General features: G+C 39.5%; 1 protein-coding gene across 7 annotated transcripts in view; it reads left to right on the top strand.

The window, feature by feature from the left end:
• The window catches only part of lrp4 (low density lipoprotein receptor-related protein 4), a 268,114-nt gene extending 250,388 nt beyond the window's left edge, over positions 1-17,726 (top strand). For 4 of the 7 annotated variants that reach the window (XM_013132296.4, XM_020044527.3, XM_020044528.3 and 1 more), the window contains exons 37-38: positions 677-818; positions 16,242-17,726. In XM_013132296.4, coding sequence (XP_012987750.2) covers positions 677-818; positions 16,242-16,583 — 484 coding nt within the window. In that variant the 3' untranslated portion in view covers positions 16,584-17,726. Of the gene's footprint in view, positions 1-676; positions 819-5,564; positions 5,913-9,844; positions 10,571-16,241 lie in introns of those variants that run through there. The other 3 variants (XM_020044530.3, XM_020044531.3, XM_020044529.3) reach the window with 3 other exon arrangements.
• Positions 17,727-18,873: the final 1,147 nt, after the last annotated feature.

Here is an 18,873-nt window from a genome sequence, read left to right as displayed (position 1 = left end):
TGCTTTGTCTCCAAACTTTCTGTCTCTTGTAACTCTCTTCTTTTTTTTTTTTTGTAGAAACATTTATTCTTGTGTCAAAATATACCACACCTTTAGGCCCCTGAATGACACAGTAGTAAATTCACTGCATAATTATGAAGCCAGGATTTGAAATCTGCTTACCTAGGGGTCCCACTGAGGGCAATTGGCCATCAAAGTCCAGGTTCAGGAATTTTGAGTACTCAAATATAGTTGACATGCATTGTCGTGCTCTAGCAGAAGGTAGAATACCAAGGAATGCGTTCCCTAAGACATGTAAGGATTATGTTCTAGATTTCCACGACAGCAAACCTGCATTATAAGAACCAGAACAACATCAGATGTGCTTTGGAGGACACATTTTGACATCAACTGTCCAGCCTGCTGGAAGTTGCTGTGACCAGGCATGACCTTAATAAATAATTTGATATCACCAACATATGGAGACAAACAGGGTTAAAGTAAAAACTAAAACATTTTACAATGTGTTTTAATATCCTTTTACCAACCCAGATAAAAACCATCAACAATAAATGCGGACACTTTTACTGTCACCTAAAACAGGCCACCATAGTAGAGCTGTTTTTTTTGTGTTAGACACATGTACCATGGACAGTTTTAATCAGTGGACTGTGTTTTCCCATCTTTCTATTCTCAGACATAACAAGTCAAAGTTTACTGACCCTGGGGTAAGCAACCTGACCTACAGTAACCCTTCATACAGAACGTCAACACAGGAGGTCAAGATTGAGACCTCTCAAAAGCCACCTATTTACAACCAGCTACGATATAAAAAAGAGGTAATTATCCTGACAGTTTTATTATTTCAGGAAAATGACGACAGTGTTCTTATGTAGCTAAGCATTTTTGTATATATGTAGGATTTGCACTTATTTCCTGGAAGGAATAAAAAAGCAAAAACATAAACTTAAAGGGAAATGCCATTTTGAAGGTGAAGTGGACATGTATGTTATCCTTAAGAATATAATGTGCCACATCTCTATTGATGCGAATCTGGGCCTTATATCTCTCCTCAGACTTTGGAGAGAATAATTCATAATAATGTTAAATAAAGGAATGGATGCATGTGATCTGAATCCATTGGGTTTCTGTATGCTTTTTTATAATGACAGGAATTTCAAATTATATGGCTATACAGGTGCATCTTAGAAAATTACAATATGTGGAAAATATTTTTTTTCCCCATGATTCAAATCAAAGAGGGACACCTTCATATATTCTAGATTCATTACACATTAAGTGAAACTTTTCAAGCCTTTTTTGTTAGTCTTACGGCTTACACCTCATGGAAATCTAAAATCCAGTATATCAAAAAATTAGAATAAAAAATTTATAATACAGCAATGTGGACCTGAGGAAAGCTCTAATCAGCTAATTAACTCAAAACACCTGCAAGGTTTTCCTAAGTATGTTAGTTTATACTTATTAGGGGCTCCTTTTTCACAAATTACTGCATTAATGTGGCCTGGCATGGAGGCAATCAGCCTGTTGCACTGCTGAGGTGTTATGGAAGCCCAGGTTGCTTTGGTAGCAACCTTGAGCTCGTCTGTGTTGTTGGGTCTGGTGTATCTCATTTTCCTCTTGACAAGGTGAGTTCAGATCAGGTGAGTTGGCTGGCCAATCAAGCAGATTAATACCATGGGCAGCAAACCAGTAACCATTCGTTTTGGCACTGTGGGCAGGTGCCAAGTCCTGCTGGAAAAGGAAATCAGCATCTCCATAAAGCTTGTCAGCAGATGGAAGCATGAAGTGCTCTAAAACCTCCTGGTAGAGGGCTGCATTGACTCTGGACTAAAATACAATGGACTAACATCAGCAGATGACAAGGCAACCCAAATCATCACTGACTGTGCAGTTCAAGCAACTTTCATTTTATGCCTCTCCACTCTTACTCCAGACTCTGGGACCTTGATTTCCAAATGAAATGCAAAATTTACTTTAATCTGAAGAGAGGACTTGGGACCAATGAGCAACAGTCCAGTTATTTTTTGCCTTCACCCAGGCAAGACGCTTCTGACGTTTCAGGAATGGCTCGAGGCTAGGAGTGCGATATTTCTAGCCCATTTCCTGGACACATCTGTGCACGGTGGCTCTTGATGCACTGACTCCAGCCTCAGTCCACTCCAGCCTCAGTCCACTTGATGCTCCCCCAAGTTCTTGAATCCTCTCAAGGCTGCGGTCATCCCTGTTGCTTGTGCTCCTTTTCCTACCACACTTTTCCCTTCCAGTCAACACTTTCAACAATGTCCTTCTGTGGCTTACCCTCCTTGTGGAGGGTGTCAGTGAGTGTCTTCAGGATAACTGTCAAGTCAGCAGTCTTCCCCATGATTGTGGTTGTGTTTAGAACCAGACAGATTGAAGGCTCAGTGAGTTAATTAGCTGATTAGAGCTCTTCTCAGGTTGACATTTCTGTATTGTAAATCTTAATTCCAATATTTTGAGATACTGGATTTTGGATTTCCATGAGCTGTGAGCCGTAATTATCAAGATTGAAACAAAAAAGGTTTGAAATGTTTCACTTTGTTTAATGAATCTAGAATATACAGTGGGGCAAAAAAGTATTTAGTCAGCCGCCAATTGTGCAAGTTCTCCCACTTAAAAAGATGAGAGAGGCCTGTAATTTTCATCATGTGTACACTTCAACTATGAAAGACAAAATGAGAAAGAAAATCCAGAACATCACATTGTAGGATTTTTTATGAATTCATTGGTAAATTCCTCGGTAAAATAAGTATTTGGTCACCTACAAACAAGCAAGATTTCTGGCTCTCACAGACCTGTAACTTCTTCTTTAAGAGGCTCCTCTGTCCTCCACCCGTTACCTGTATTAATAGCATCTGTTTGAACTTATCAGTATAAAAGACACCTGTCCACAACCTCAGTCACACTCCAAAATCCACTATGGCCAAGATCAAAGAGCTGCACCAGGCTGGGAAGACTGAATCTGCAATAGGAAAGCAGCTTGGTGTGAAGAAATCAGCTGTGGGAGCAATTATAAGAAAATGGAAGACTTACAAGACCACTGATAATCTCCCTCGATCCGTTGTTCCACGCAAGATGTCACCCTGTGGGGTCAAAATGATCACAAGAACGTTGAGAAAAAATCCCAGAACCACACGGAGGGACCTAGCGAATTACCTGCAGAGAGCTGGGACCAAAGTAACAAAGGCTACAATCTGTAACACACTACGCCGCCAGGGACTCAAATCCTGCAGTTCCAGACGTGTCCCCCTGCTTAAGCCTGTACATGTCCAGGCCTGTCTGAGGTTTGCTAGAGGGCATTTGGATGGTCCAGAAGAGGATTGGGACAATGTCATATGGTCAGATGAAACCAAAATATAACTTTTTGGTAAAAACTCAACTCGTTGTGTTTGGAGGAGAAAGAATGCTGAGTTGCATCCAAAGAACACCATACCTACTGTGAAGCATGGGGCTGTTTTTCTGCAAAGGGACCAGGACGACTGATCCGTGTAAAGGAAAGAATGAATGGGGCCATGTATCGTGAGATTTTGAGTGAAAACCTCCTATCAGCAAGGGCATTGAAGATGAAACGTGGCTGGGTCTTTCAGCATGACAATGATCCCAAACACACCGCCCGGGCAACGAAGGAGTGGCTTCGTAAGAAGCATTTCAAGGTCCTGGAGTGGCCTAGCCAGTCACCAGACCTGAACCCAATAGAAAATCTTTGGAGGGAGTTGAATGTCTGTGTTACCGAGCGACAGCCCCAAAACATCACTGCTCTAGAGGAGATCTGCATGGAGGAATGTGCCAAAATACCAGCAACAGTGTGTGAAAACCTTGTGAAGACTTTCAGAAAACATTTGACCTCTGTCATTGCCAACAAAGGGTATATAACAAAGTTTTGAGATTAACTTTTGTTATTGACCAAATACTTATTTTCCACCATAATTTACCAATAAATTAATTAGAAATCCTACAATGTGATTTTCTGGATTTCTTTTTCTCATTTTGTCTCTCATAGTTGAAGTGTACCTATGATGAAAATTACAGGCCTCTCTAATTTTTTTAAGTGGGAGAACTTGCACAATTGGTGGCTGACTAAATACTTTTTTGCCCCGCTGTATGAAGGTATCAGTTTTAGAGTTGAATTATGGGAAAAAATGAAATTTAAAATTGTTATTAAATGGACCTGTACACTCACCTAAAGGGTTATTAGGAACACCTGTTCAATTTCTCATTTATGCAATTATCTAATCAACCAATCACATGGCATTTGCTTCAATGCATTTAGGGGTGTGGTCCTGGTCAAGACAATCTCCTGAACTCCAAACTGAATGTCAGAATGGAAAAGAAAGGTGATTTAAGCAACTTTGAACGTGGCATGGTTGTTGGTGCCAGACGGGCCGGTCTGAGTATTTCACAATCTGCTCAGTTACTGGGATTTTCACACACAACCATTTCTAGGGTTTACAAAGAATGGTGTGAAAAGGGAAAAACATCCAGTATGCAGCAGTCCTGTGGGGGGCGAAAATGCCTTGTTGATGCTAGAGGTCAGAGGAGAATGGGCCGACTGATTCAAGCTGATAGAAGAGCAACTTTGACTGAAATAACCACTCGTTACAACCGAGGTATGCAGCAAAGCATTTGTGAAGCCACAACACGCACAACCTTGAGGCGGATGGGCTACAACAGCAGAAGACCCCACCGGGTACCACTCATCTCCTCTACAAATAGGAAAAAGAGGCTACAATTTGCACCAGCTCACCAAAATTGGACAGTTGAAGACTGGAAGAATGTTGCCTGGTCTGATGAGTCTCGATTTCTGTTGAGACATTCAGATGGAGTCAGAATTTGGTGTAAACAGAATGAGAACATGGATCCATCATGCCTTGTTACCACTGTGCAGGCTGGTGGTGGTGGTGTAATGGTGTGGGGGATGTTTTCTTGGCACACTTTAGGCCCCTTCATGCCAATTGGACATTGTTTAAATGCCACGGCCTACCTGAGCATTGTTTCTGACCATGTCCGTGCCTTTATGACCACCATGTACCCATCCTCTGATAGCTACTTCCAGCAGGATAATGCACCATGTCACAAAGCTTGAATCATTTCAAATTGGTTTCTTGAACATGACAATGAGTTCACTGTACTGAAATGGCCCCACAGTCACCAGATCTCAACCCAATAGAGCATCTTTGGGATGTGGTGGAACGGGAGCTTCATGCCCTGGATGTGCATCCCACAAATCTCCATCAACTGCAAGATGGTATCCTATCAATATGGGCCAACATTTCTAAAGAATGCATTCAGCACCTTGTTGAATCAATGCCACGTAGAATTAAGGCAGTTCTGAAGGCGAAAGGGGGTCAAACACAGTATTGGTATGGTGTTCCTAATAATCCTTTAGGTGAGTGTATATACCCATTTAAAAAAATATCAATTTATAATGCTTGTCTCCATCTATAATCTGTAGATAGATGTTTTTACATTAGATTTCAAATAACTAAACACGAAAAGCCACACCACTCATATCTATTATTCTCTTCCTCTCTCCTTCACTGCAGCTCTCGCATCCTTACAACACGCTCTCTCCTTTATTTTTTTGACACGATTTTTCCTGCAGAGAGGTAGTCACACACTGCATGGGGAATCTCTCACTATCAGTCACTCTATGTTGCTCTTCCAATATCTCTGTCTCCTCTATCTCATTCTCTCTTTAATTTTCACCCTCATCTTGCATGTATCTCATATCACCTATCGTGACTGTTTGATCAAACTGTGGGTGTAAGTATTTATCCCTCTTGGATCTATGCAAATTTTGTTTTGTTACAGACTTTGATGTATTTGTAACGATTTTTTGTGTCTAACCTACAGTATTAAATTTTTTTTAAGTGAAAATGCAAAAAATTCCAACAAACATTAGGTATTTTTTACATACATAACATTTTGAAATGTACCCCTTCACATCAACATGAAATAAATAAATGTATTATTAATTAAATAAATACATAACTTTAAGTGGCATGCTAATATAAAATATTTTCTTAATGCCACTTTTCAAAATAATGGTATATTTCATAATAATATATTGCATTTCCAACTGGCTTTTTGCATCAAACTATAATAATATTATGGCCTGTTTCATGATTTTATGGTCTTTTTCATGATATCATAGACTATTTTATAAATGTGATTGCGTATTTAATAATTTCATAGTCTACGTCATAATATTGTTTTTAATGATCTCAGGGGCTATGTCAATCAATGCAAGTGGGTAGTCTTTTGCCACTGATTGGCCAAACCTTAGCTAAAAAGTTAGTTTTATATCAATGAGTCAGCGATATATGACTTTTAATAATTACTTGTCAATTAAACAGTGTAAATGCCCCTGGGATACATAACGACATTATAGAATAATATGTCTCAATAATAAGTCAGTGTCTTTCGCTTCTGCCTGTTTCAGCACTGCATGTTAGTGTAACTAATATCAAGGCAACTAAAGCATTTTACACTGGAACGCTACCCCTTGTTGGCTCAGCACCCCTGTCTCTGAAAGTAATTTTTTTATTTGTATTCTCCCCTACACGTGATACTCATTTTCTTCTTATGTGAGTCACACTGCCAAAACAAGTACAGTGTGCACAATTGAAACAAAGCGTGCACTATGAAAATGCCTGTTCTAGTTTATGTCTGCGATAATTGGATCAAAAGATCTGGGGCTATTCCAGAAACACCCAGACTAGAACCGCCAAATGCCTATGCCAATTTTGAGTTTGTAATTAAAATAAAACTTTGAAAGCTATATTCTCCTCCTTCCGTGACTTTTCGTAATAGGCATATATTACATTGTTCCGTTGTCAGAAGTTTGAACTCACAAATGGAAAACTATTTAGAGACCTGTTTTATTTACCCTGTTTTCAGACATAATCCGTCAAAAGCACATGCCACTTAGCATTAGTATCCAGGCAGTCGCTAACGGTACCAAGGCGCTAATCACCCCTCATTGAATGCATGACGTCAATGGATGAATACGCAATACTCACAGATGAATGATAAGAGACATAGGTGAATTTGAATTAACTTACAAATGAAATATAAGATTCAACAATTTTTTTTGGCTATTATTGAAACATAATACAAACGATATAAGCTTCTCGACAATTCATCATCAACTCGATAGCCCCACTAGAAGCCCTGGGAGAGTTATGCAAAGACACCCTGGTTTTGTAGCCTATTCATTTGGAGAAATGGACCTCATATTTTTCTGATAACTCCTCGGTTTTTTGAAAACATATTCATGTCACCTATAGACAAATTTTATACAGTGGGGAGAACAAGTATTTGATACACTGCCAATTTTGCAGGTTTTCCTACTTACAAAGCATGTAGAGGTCTGTAATTTTTATCATAGGTACACTTCAACTGTGAGAGACGGAATCTAATACAAAAATCCAGAAAATCACATTGTATGATTTTTTTATAATTAATTTGCATCTGTTTGAACTCGTTACCTATATAAAAGACACCGGCCCACACACTCAATCAAACAGACTCCAACCTCTCCACAATGGCCCAGACCAGAGAGCTGTGTAAGGACATCAGGGATAAAATTGTAGACCTGCACAAGGCTGGGATGGGCTACAGGACAATAGGCAAGCAGCTTGGTGAGAAGCCAACAACTGTTGGCACAATTATTAGAAAAAGGAAGAAGTTCAAGATGACACTCAATCTCCCTCGGTCAGGGGCTCACCTCGTGGGGGTATCAATGATCATGAAGAAGGTGAGGGATCAGCCCAGAACTACACTGCAGGACCTGGTCAATGACCTGAAGAGAGCTGGGACCACAGTCTAAAGGAAACCATTAGTAACACTATGCCATCATGGATTAAAATCCTGCAGCACACGCAAAGTCCCCCTGCTCAAGCCAGCGCATGTCCAGGCCCGTCTGAAGTTTGCCAATGACCATCTGGATGATCCAGAGGAGGAATGGGAGAAGGTCATGTGGTCTGATAAGACAAAAATAGAGCTTTTTGTTCTAAACTGCACTCGCCATGTTTGGAGGAAGAAGGATGAGTACATCCCCAAGAACACCATCCCAACCGTGAAGCATTGAGGTGGAAACATCATTCTTTGGGGATGCTTTTCTGCACAGGGGACAGGATGACTGCACCTTATTGAGGGGAGGATGGATGGAGCCATGTATCGCAAGATCTTGGCCAACAACCTCCTTCCCTCAATGAGAGCATTGAAGATGGGTCGTGGTTGGGTCTTCCAACATGAAAACGGCCCGAAACACACACAGCCAGGGCAACTAAGGAGCGTCTCCGTAAGAAGCATCTCAAGGTCCTGGAGTGGCCTAGCCAGTCTCCAGACCTGAACCTAATAGAAAATCTTTGGATGGTGCTGAAAGTCCGTATTGCCCAGCGACAGCCCCGAAACCTGAAGGATCGGGAGAAGGTCTGTATGGAGGAGTGGGCCAAAATCCCTGCTGCAGTGTGTGCAAACCTGGTCAAGAACTACAGGAAACGTATGATCTCTGTAATTGCAAACAAAGGTTTCTGTACCAAATATTAAGTTCTGCTTTTCTGATGTATCAAATACTTATGACATGCAATAAAATGCAAATTAATTACTTAATCAATGTGATTTTCTGGATTTTTGTTTTAGATTCCGTCACTCACAGTTGAAGAGTACCTATGATAAACAGTACACACTTCTACATGCTTTGTAAGTGGGAAAACCTGCAAAATCGGCCTTGTATCAAAAACTTGTTCTCCCCACTGTATGTAAGTAATCTAGGAGAATAGGGCCCGGTTTCCAAAAGAGCTAAGATGATCATAAGATTCACATCCACCCATTCACATCTATTCCAAACGGCCATAATGTGGCACTTACGATGCACTTTATAAAGAGCGACGTATGTGACGGTTTGGAAGTCCATAGTAACAAAGTCCGTCTTAAGGCTAAGTGCTTCCTCAAAACGTCATAAGTGCCACATTATCGGGAAACCGGGCCTGAAACTATGCATTGGTGTTGAAATCAATTGGATAGCCCCACTAGAACCCCTTGGAGAGACCTGCAAAGACACCATTCACATAGCCTATTAATTTGGAGAAATGTAGAAATGGACTCCTCGGTTTGTCTTACTTATGTCACCTATAGACAATTCATGTCACTTATAGATTGGCTGTGTAGTTTTCGTTTTGTACTTTTGAATGACCTAATACATTTATGAAAATAATATAGCCTTTGTTGTTAGAAATAATTGGTCTTCAAATTTCTTTCATACGTTTTTTTTCATATGATAAGACCTTCAATACAAACACATTCTTCTATTCTTCAAACTCATTAACCATTTTAAACAAACTAATTCTGTAATTCTGTAAAACTGTTTTTAGACTGTTCTCTATAGTTTGATAATGACCCTTTAGATGAACCGATGCTCTGGCTGGATGGTGATGCTGCAGAGGAGAGTGTTTATGCTAATAGGGATGATTCGTATGCTAATGACGCCAAACGATGTTCGGCTCTGGTGGATACTGGGGGTCTGAAAGGCCATACAGTTCTAGTGTTAAACCCTGGAAGCCCAAGCTGCTTTTTGTTGGTTTTAGTATTTCTATTGCCATTTACAAGGATGTATGCATAATAATACTGAATTTGCCTGAACATCATAAAAACAAACAAAATTGCTGTTATGAAGCACAACTGTAAATGCTGCAAAATTATGTTTGCATGCCCACAAACAAGCATCTGTATGTCAAGGTACTGTGGCTGGATTAGCCAATCAGTTAAAGACCACCCACTTGCATTGACTGACATACAGATTTCTCTCATCTAATTCCAGTGCCTAGGGGGCGGTCTGTGATGTGGCATGCTTTGTTGGTATACTGCGGCATGTTGCGGTGCAGTGTGACACGGACAAAAACATCGAACTTGAATATAAAGACTATAGGTTACTGTAATCCTATTCATGGATTGCTATGTTTCTGTGTTTGAGTCCATAAACTCCAACTGTCTTGCAATTTCTGACATTACTTAATTTGAAGTTAGATGTCAGATTTCTTTGGGAAAGTAATATCCATTTTTTATTACACTTGAACATGTTATTATAAATGTTGTAATAATTGTTCTAATTCAACAAGATGAACTGTTATTTCCTAGAATGTAAATTTTACCCAAGGAGATTAGCCAACGTGCCTGTTACAAGACTAACGATTGTACTGTCTCATGCGTAATCAGTTATTAATGCTAGAACTGCCTGGACTTTCAGATGAATTAAATGAAGATTTCTTTGTTTTTTTCTTAAGAAACAATGAATTTGAAAAATATTTCAAACACAGGCTAAAGCGTTTCTGTTGTCTAAGGTTCTTAACATCTATAAAATGAAAATTCACCACAGAAATTCAGAAACATAGGTTTTATTTTGTTTCACTGAGACCTTATTAGCGTAGTTTTTATGAATTACATAGGAAGTAGGGTCATGTTCATTGTTCAATAAAATAATCAGCAAAATATAATTTCACCAAAAAAGTTGGGACACTGCGTAAAATGCAAATAAAACAGAATACAATGAAGTGAAAATCATTTCAACCTTATTTTCAATAAAAATGGTACAGAGACAACATATCAAATGTGAAAACTGATACATTTTGTTTCTTTGAATTTGGTGCCATCAACACATTTCAAAAACGTTAGGACAGGGGCATGTTTACCACTGTGTGGCAACACCTCTTCTTTTAACAATACTCAGTAAGCATTAGGGAACTGAGGAGACCAATTTGTGTAGTTTTGAAGGTGAAATGTATTCCCATTCTTGCTTTATATAGGATTTCAGCTGCTCACAGTTGAGGGTCTCCTTTATCGTATTTTTCGTTTCATAATATGCCAAATGTTTTCAATGGGTGACAGGTCTGCGCTGCAGGCAGGCCAGTTTAGCACATTGACTCTTACTACAGAGCCATGCTGTTGTAATACACACAGAATGTGGTTTGACATTGACCTGCTGAAATAAGCATACGTTGTCTTAATGGCAGCATATATTACTCCAAAATCTGTATAAATTGTTCAGCATTCATTGTGGCATGTCACCCAGGCCATGTGCAATAATGCACCCCCATACCATCACGGATGGTGGCTTTTAAACTGTGCACTGATAAGAAGCCAAATGGTCCCTCTCCTGTTTAGTCCGGAGGATGCAGCATCTATGATTCCCAAAAAAAATTCATTATTTTGATTCATCAGACCACAGGACAGTTTCCCACTTCACCTCAGTCCATCTTAAATGTGCTTGGGCCCAGAGAAGTGGGCGGTGGTCCTGGATCTTGTTTATGTATGGTTTCATCTTTGCATGGTAGTTTTAACTTTAACATTTGTGGATGCAGCGACATACTGTGTTCACAGACACTGGTTTTCAGAAGTGTTACTGAGCCCATGCAGTTATTTCCACTACAGAATCATGTCTGTTTTTAATGCAACATGTTTTTATTATGTAAGATAGATGATGAGATCCCTAAACTCTTTTTTACGTAGTGATATGTTATTCTTAAATTGTTGCATTATTTGCCCGAGCAGTTTTTCACTAAGTGGTGGACTCATCCCCATTTCTGACAGACCCATCCTCTATGGAATGATCTATTAATACCCAATCATGTTACTGAACTGTGGCCAAATGATCAAATTAGTTGTGATATTCCGCCAGGTTTAGTTTTTTAGCATTACCCAACTTTTCCAGTCTTCTGTTGCTACTGTCCCAAATGTTTTGAAACGTTGCTGCCATAAAATTCAAAGAAACAATGAAATGTATCAGTTTTAACATTTGATATGTTGTCTTTGTACATTTTTTTACTGAATATAGGGTTGAAATTATTTTCACATCATTGCATTCTGTTTTTACGCAGCGTCACAACATTTTTGGAAACAGGGTTGTACATTCAGACAGATTGTTTGATATTTTATTTCTCTCCTAATTGAAAAAATTACTTTGTGAATTAGATTTAGTAATACAATTATTTTGAATCTCCTGCTGCATGTGATCTGCATTGATCAACAATGTCATCAACATTACATGGCTTCATTCTCATTGCTACGTTCATTCACATTCAACTACAAGGAGCATCAATCTGGGGTTGTCGTCCATTCAGATTAGCACCTGCCTGGGTACCAACTTCTGAGTAGCATTTTTGGTCTACGTTGCACAGTCTTTGGTTTTAAGATGTGTGTGCTTCTACCATACTTAAAAAACAATGATGATTACCATAGTTACGTTTGTGTATTTTGTTAGCTAGGGTGAAGCAATTTGATTTCAAAAACAGGCCTACACTAACTAGAACAAACATTTCATTAATTACAATTTTTAATAGGCCTATACAAATAGCCAGAGTGGGATTCGAGACCCACTGGGTTTATCACCTGTGACCTAAAGCGAGACCAAGTCACAACCAAGGCCGAAGTAAATTGAGTCTGAGTTAAGACCAAGATTTTAACTTGACAGAAAATTTTTGTAAAGAAGTGAAACATGAGTTCTTAAGTGGGCCATGCTGAAAAGCAAAGATGAATATTCTATATGTAGGAAAAATGTAAGACTGTACATTATTTTAAATGTTAATCAAGCTTCTGAATTTTGATATTGCTTGTATCTCATTTCCAACAAAATACAATTGTCTGGCCTACAGTAGCTGGCTGTAATAGTGTGACTTTATTTTTTAATGCAGCTGATTTGGAATGCCCTCCCCCCATTACGTTTCATATTTAGGTGTATATTACATTGTTCCATTCTCAAAATTCTAAAGTCAAACTGGAAAATATTTCAATGCTATTTACCCTTTTTTTAACATCGTATTCCTACTTATTATATTATACTTATTATACCTTTATTTCAACAAGGAACGCAGTCTGAGACACGGTCTCTTTTACAGCTGGGCCCTGCTTATACGTTTAAACATAACAGTTTAGGTGCAATGATTAAAAACAAATTTTTAAAAAACGAAAGCGAACAGACAAAACAAGACGATCACAGATAGCAGAAGACAAAATACAGTGCTTTAAACTCTGGTGTTATTCCTTTAGAGGCCTCCGGTTTTAGTGGCTATTGGGCCTGGGAAAGACTTTGGGGTCCCTTAGGAGTAACCATGGGATGGGGTCTTTGCTGAAATCAGTATTGCAATTCCAGCCAATAATAGGACCAGATTTTCTAAACAAATGCAGTACACTTGTCAATACAGTGGGGAGAATTTTCTGGTTTTCCTACTTACAAAGCATGTAGCATGTCTGTAATTTTTATCATAGGTACTTCAGCCACGACCTCAAGGCTCCTACTGAGGGAAGGAGGTTGTTCACCAAGATCTCACGATACATGGCCCCATCCATCCTCCCCTCAATACGGTGCAGTCGTCCGGTCCCCTTTGCAAAAAAGCATCCGCAAAGAATGTTGTTTCCACCTCCATGCTTCACGGTTGGGATGGTGTTCTTGGGGTTGTACTCATCCTTCTTCTCTCTCCAAACACGGCGAGTGCAGTTTAGACCAAAAAGCTCTATTTTTGTCTCATCAAACCACATGACCTTCTCCCATTCCTCCTCTGGATCATCCAGATGGTCACTGGCAAACTTCAGACGGGCCTGGACATGCGCTGGCTTGAGCAGGGGGACCTTGCGTGTGCTGCAGGATTTTAATCCATGACAGCATAATGTGTTACTAATGGTTTTCTTTGAGACTGTGGTCCCAGCTCTCTTCAGGTCATTGACCAGGTCCTGCCATGTAGTTCTGGGCTGATCACTCATGATCATTGATGCCCCACGAGGTGAGATCTTGCATGGAGCCCCAGACTGAGGGAGATTGACCGTCATCTTGAACTTCTTCCATTTTCTAGTAATTGCGCCAACAGTTGTTGCCTTCTCACCAAGCTGCTTGCCTATTGTCCTGTTGCCCATCCCAGCCTTGTGCAGGTCTACAATTTTATCCCTGATGTCCCTACACAGCTCTCTGGTCTTGGCCATTGTGGAGAGGTTGGAGTCTGTTTGATTGAGTGTGTGGACATGTGTCCTTGATACAGGTAACGAGTTCTAACAGGTGCAGTTAATGAGTGGAGAACAGGAGGGCTTCTTAAAGAAAAATTAACAGGTCTGTGAGAGCCGGAATTCTTACTGGTTGGTTGTTGATCAAATACTTATGTCATGCAATAAAATGCTAATTAATTATAAAAAAATCATACAATGTGATTTTCTGGATTTTTGTTTTAGATTCCGTCTCACACAGTTGAAGTCATGTACCTATGATAGAAATTACAGACCTCAACCTGCTTTGTAAGTAGGAAAACCTGCAAAATCGGCAGTGTATCAAATACTTGTTCTCCCCACTGTACTTTATCCGCAAAAAGCACACGCCACTTGAAATTGGTACCCAGGATGGTGCTAATCAGTACCCAGGCCCTAATCACCCTTTAAATGAATGACATTGGTGGATGAATGGGCGATACTGCCAGATGAATGATCAGAGCCTAGGTTGAATAGGAATTAATTTTAAAATCAGGATGAAAGGGTGTAATGTTGATGAAAAATATGACAATCACACGTTTGCAATTGCCATATTTTACCTTCAGTTTTAGTAATGAAATCTATTTAATTGAATACTGTTTTTTTTTTATTAGGACAGAAACAAAATATTAAACAATTGGTTTATGAATAAATGCATGTATACGAATAGGCCACTGTCCAATACAATCGAGAAATGGTGTTTCTATATTTTGGTTGATAGTGTCCTAATAAACGAATTAAAATGCTGTAGCCTAGTTCTTTTTTCCCTCTGTATTCTAATCATGGGACCTTCAACACAAACACCATCTTGTATTCCTCCAATTTATTAGACATTTAAAACAAACATCTTATAATTCATTCTTTTAAGCACATTTGAATGAAAATGATGCCGAACGGTGCAGATTCTGGGAGACTAAAAAGCCTGACTAGTGTTAATACAGGATTTGTTTAGGTGGAAACAATTTTTTGTAAAATACAGTATAGGTGTTGAAGCAGAAAATACAGTATTATATTTTTGGTTTTATAGTTTGTGCTTAGTCTTATAGTTTGCCCAAGTCAACACAGAAAAAGCCAATCATAATACCAATATAATAATTTTGTTAGGAGAACGTATGTTAGGAGAAAGTAGTGAACCTTGTGTGCTACTATCGTTTAGAAAATGATTTTCGATTACAAATAGCATTTTCAGCGTTCTAGCTCCCCCATGCGTTTGGAATTGTGTAATTACAACTTGATGCAATCTACCACATGTTGACGCAATCTACCTCATCTTACTGAGGTAATAAAACACTGTAATTAAATGAGCAACATCTGTGTGGAGGTTTAATTATTAACTTAGTACTTTTTAAACAGCACACTGACAGGTAGCAGGTTGCTGCTTGTGCCCTGTTTGATACATTAACCACCACAAATTAAACAAAACAGGCTGTTAAAAATGTTTTAAGTCTTTAACATAAATCTTTGTATCACAACAAAATGTGAAAAAGGGGGGTAAATACTTTCAGGTTTTGATTGATGTTTTAGATGTTTTTTTAAACCAATGTATTGGTTTTGGATGGACCTAACAGTCTCTAATAATAACTGCTGTCCTGTGTTAAACAAATAGTTTAATGTATTGTGAAACAGTGTGTTATGTATCACTATACATCTGTCATTTTACAGATAGAGCAGGGGCTATAGACATCACAAGGATTCATGCAAGGGCAGAGCTGACACCCTGAAAACTGTTAGTCACATGCAGTATTCAGACACCACTAACTTGATTTTGGCTAAACTTGGGTGAATAATGCGTCTTTCCATACCGATCTTGGAATTTACAAAATTACAGATTAGGCTAAAGCGGGCTCTACTTTGGAATTGACTGCACTCAGATACACTTTAAGCCCAAATCTAACCTGCTGATTACCTTGAGAATGTTTTTGTGTTAAAACATCACTCCATAGAAAACCCTACACAACACATGGACACTGAAATAACTTACCACATGACAATAGGATATCTTATTTAAAAGCATAGTACTATTCTGTATTGGAAGGGATTTAGAAACCCAGATTTCTTGCAGTTTTCTGTTGAAACTTTTGCTGTCTAACCACTGATACAGGCAGTTTTCTGCTAACAACTTGATATTGAGTAAGATGTTCTTATACATTTCTGATGCTTCTCAATGTTAACTCAGCTAACCATACTACTGTGTTTAACTGTAACATGCGCAGGGAAGTGGGGAAGGCAGCTTCACCAAGGAGAAGATTCGTATTGTGGAAGGTGTTTGTCTCCTTTCCAGCGAGGAGTTGTACTGGGAAGACCTGAAGCAGCTTAAGCCATCGCGGGGCGGTCTGCACGCGTGCATGCGCACAGATACAGTGTCCTTGCAGGCCAGCAGTGCCTCACTGGATGATGGTGAGACGGAGCAGCTGCTCCTAGAGGAGACGTCGGAGTGTTCATCAATAAACACACTGACACCGACAACTGCCACGCCCCAACGCCACCTCCAACACAGCCTACCTGACACAGGCTGGACCCCTGCACGCAAACCGTCCACCGAGAGCGCAGTGTGAGGGATGCCTCTTGCTCTGCTGCCTTCCTCCTCCACATTCCCTTTAGCTCCCCCTCAAATTTAAACACTTATACGCAGGTGAACACTTATGTACAATGTAAACATACAACACATATGGTATTTATGTTGGTGGTGCAAATGGTTCAGGCCACAGTGAGGTATAGAAAACTGGACACACAGAGGGTATACAAACACCCTCTACAGGCCATATACATATACAGTGCTGTGCCATAGTCCATAAGTATTTGGACAGTGAGACAAGTTTCGTTGTTTTGGCTCTGCATTCCAACACATTCGATTTGAAATGAAACAATGACTAAAAAGTTGAAATGTAGACCCTGAACCCTGTCGTCATATTTATTACTTTGTTGCAAATCCTTTGCACTTTGGGTTGGTTGATTGTTTTTCTAGGGCTGTTCATCTTTAGTCCTTGTTTGTTCTGGGGCATTTTGGCCTTTAGTTGCCACCAGCAAGTGAAGCTCATGCACAACTGGATTCAGGTTAGGTGACTAACTTATACAGTACATTCCACTTTTTGGCCCTGAGAAAGTCCTTAGTTGTTTTAGCAGTGTGTTTTAGGTCATGGTCCTGCAGCGGGGTGAAGTGCCATCCAATGTTTTGAGGCATTTGGTTGGATCTGAACAGATGTTTTTGTACATTTCAGAATTGATCCTGCTGCTGTTATCAGTTGTCACATCATTGAAAACAAATCAGCCAGTTCCAGTGGTAGTCATACATGCCTAATCCATAAGATAAGGTGGTATGCTTTCCTCTTGCATAACTCAGATCCATCGTCTCATTTGTCTATCAGATTTTGTTCCAGATCCCTACTAGTTTTTTATGTACATTTTACCAAACTCTAACCTGGCTGCTCTGTTCTTGAGGCTTACCAGTGGTTTGCATTGTATTGTGTTGTGACTGTTGTTTTTTTCTTCACATTTGAATGCATTCTTCAGTCTCCCACCACAGTTCTCTTCTGGGGTCTACCAGGTAATTTACTATTGCTTACTTCATCAGTGCATTCTTGCTTGTTAACAATGTACGACTCAATTTCCCATAAAATTGGGATGGTGTGTAGAATACAAATAAAAACAGAATGCAGTGATGTGCAAATCATTTATTCCTATATTTAATTGTAAATTGTACAAAGACAACATATCAGGTTTTGAAACTGAGATATCTTGTTTTTGGAAATATACAGGCCCATTTTGAATTTGATTATAGCAACATATTTTTAAAAAGTTGGGAAAGGGGCATGTTTACCACTGTGTTGCATCACCTCTTCTTTTAACAAGCATTAGGGAACTGAGGAGACCAATTGCAGTAGTAAAATGTTGTCCCATTCTTGCTTGATATAGGATAGCTGCTCAACAGTTAGAGGTCTCCTTCGCTGTATTTGTCTTTTTATAATCCACCAAATGTTTTCAATGGGTGACAGGTCTGGACTGCAGGCAGGCCAGTTTTGCTCCCAGACTATTTTACTACAGGGCCATGCTGTTGTTCTTCCTTGAAAAATAAGTTGTCTGGATGGCAGCATGTGTTTCTCCAAAAGCTGTATATATTGTTCAGTGTTAATGGTGCCTTCACAGAAGTGCCACTCACCCATATCATGTGCACTAATGCACCCCCATACCATCATAGATGCTGGCTTTTGCACAGTGCGCTGACAACAAGCCGGATAGGCCCTCTCCTCTAGTCCAAAGGAAGTGACGTTCATGATTCCCAAAAACAATCTCAAATTTTTATTTGTCAGACCACAGAAACATTTTACACTCCTCAGTCCACCTAAAATGAGCTGTGGCCCATTGAAGGCACTGGCGTTTCTGGATGTTGTTTATGTATGGTTTCTTCTTTGCATGGTAGAGTTTTAACTTGCATTTGTGGAAGCTGTGACATACTGTGTTCACAGACTGTTTTAATGCATTGCCACCTGACGGCCTGAAGATCTCACCCATCCGTAGATGATGAGATCCCCAAACTCTTAGCAATTTTACTTTGTGATATGTTATTCTTGAATTTTGGCACTATTTGCCCACATGGTCTTTCACATAGTGGTGAACCCCTCCCCATCCTTTCTTCCGACAGGCCCATCCTCTCTCCAGTTATATTACTGGCCTGTTGCCAATAGACCTAATTAGTTGGTTTGTTTTTTGACATTACACAACATTTCCAGTCTTGTTGCCTCTGTCCCAGCTTTTTTGAAACGTGTTGCTGGCATCAAATTCAAAGTGAGCATGTCTTTTTCAAGAAACAATAACGTTTCTCAGTTTCAACATTTGATATGTTGTCTT

This window comes from Esox lucius, chromosome 2 (genome assembly GCF_011004845.1).
Source record: "Esox lucius isolate fEsoLuc1 chromosome 2, fEsoLuc1.pri, whole genome shotgun sequence".
In the NCBI taxonomy this organism is placed as follows: domain Eukaryota; kingdom Metazoa; phylum Chordata; class Actinopteri; order Esociformes; family Esocidae; genus Esox; species Esox lucius.
This window is presented reverse-complemented; position numbering and strand designations above follow the sequence as displayed.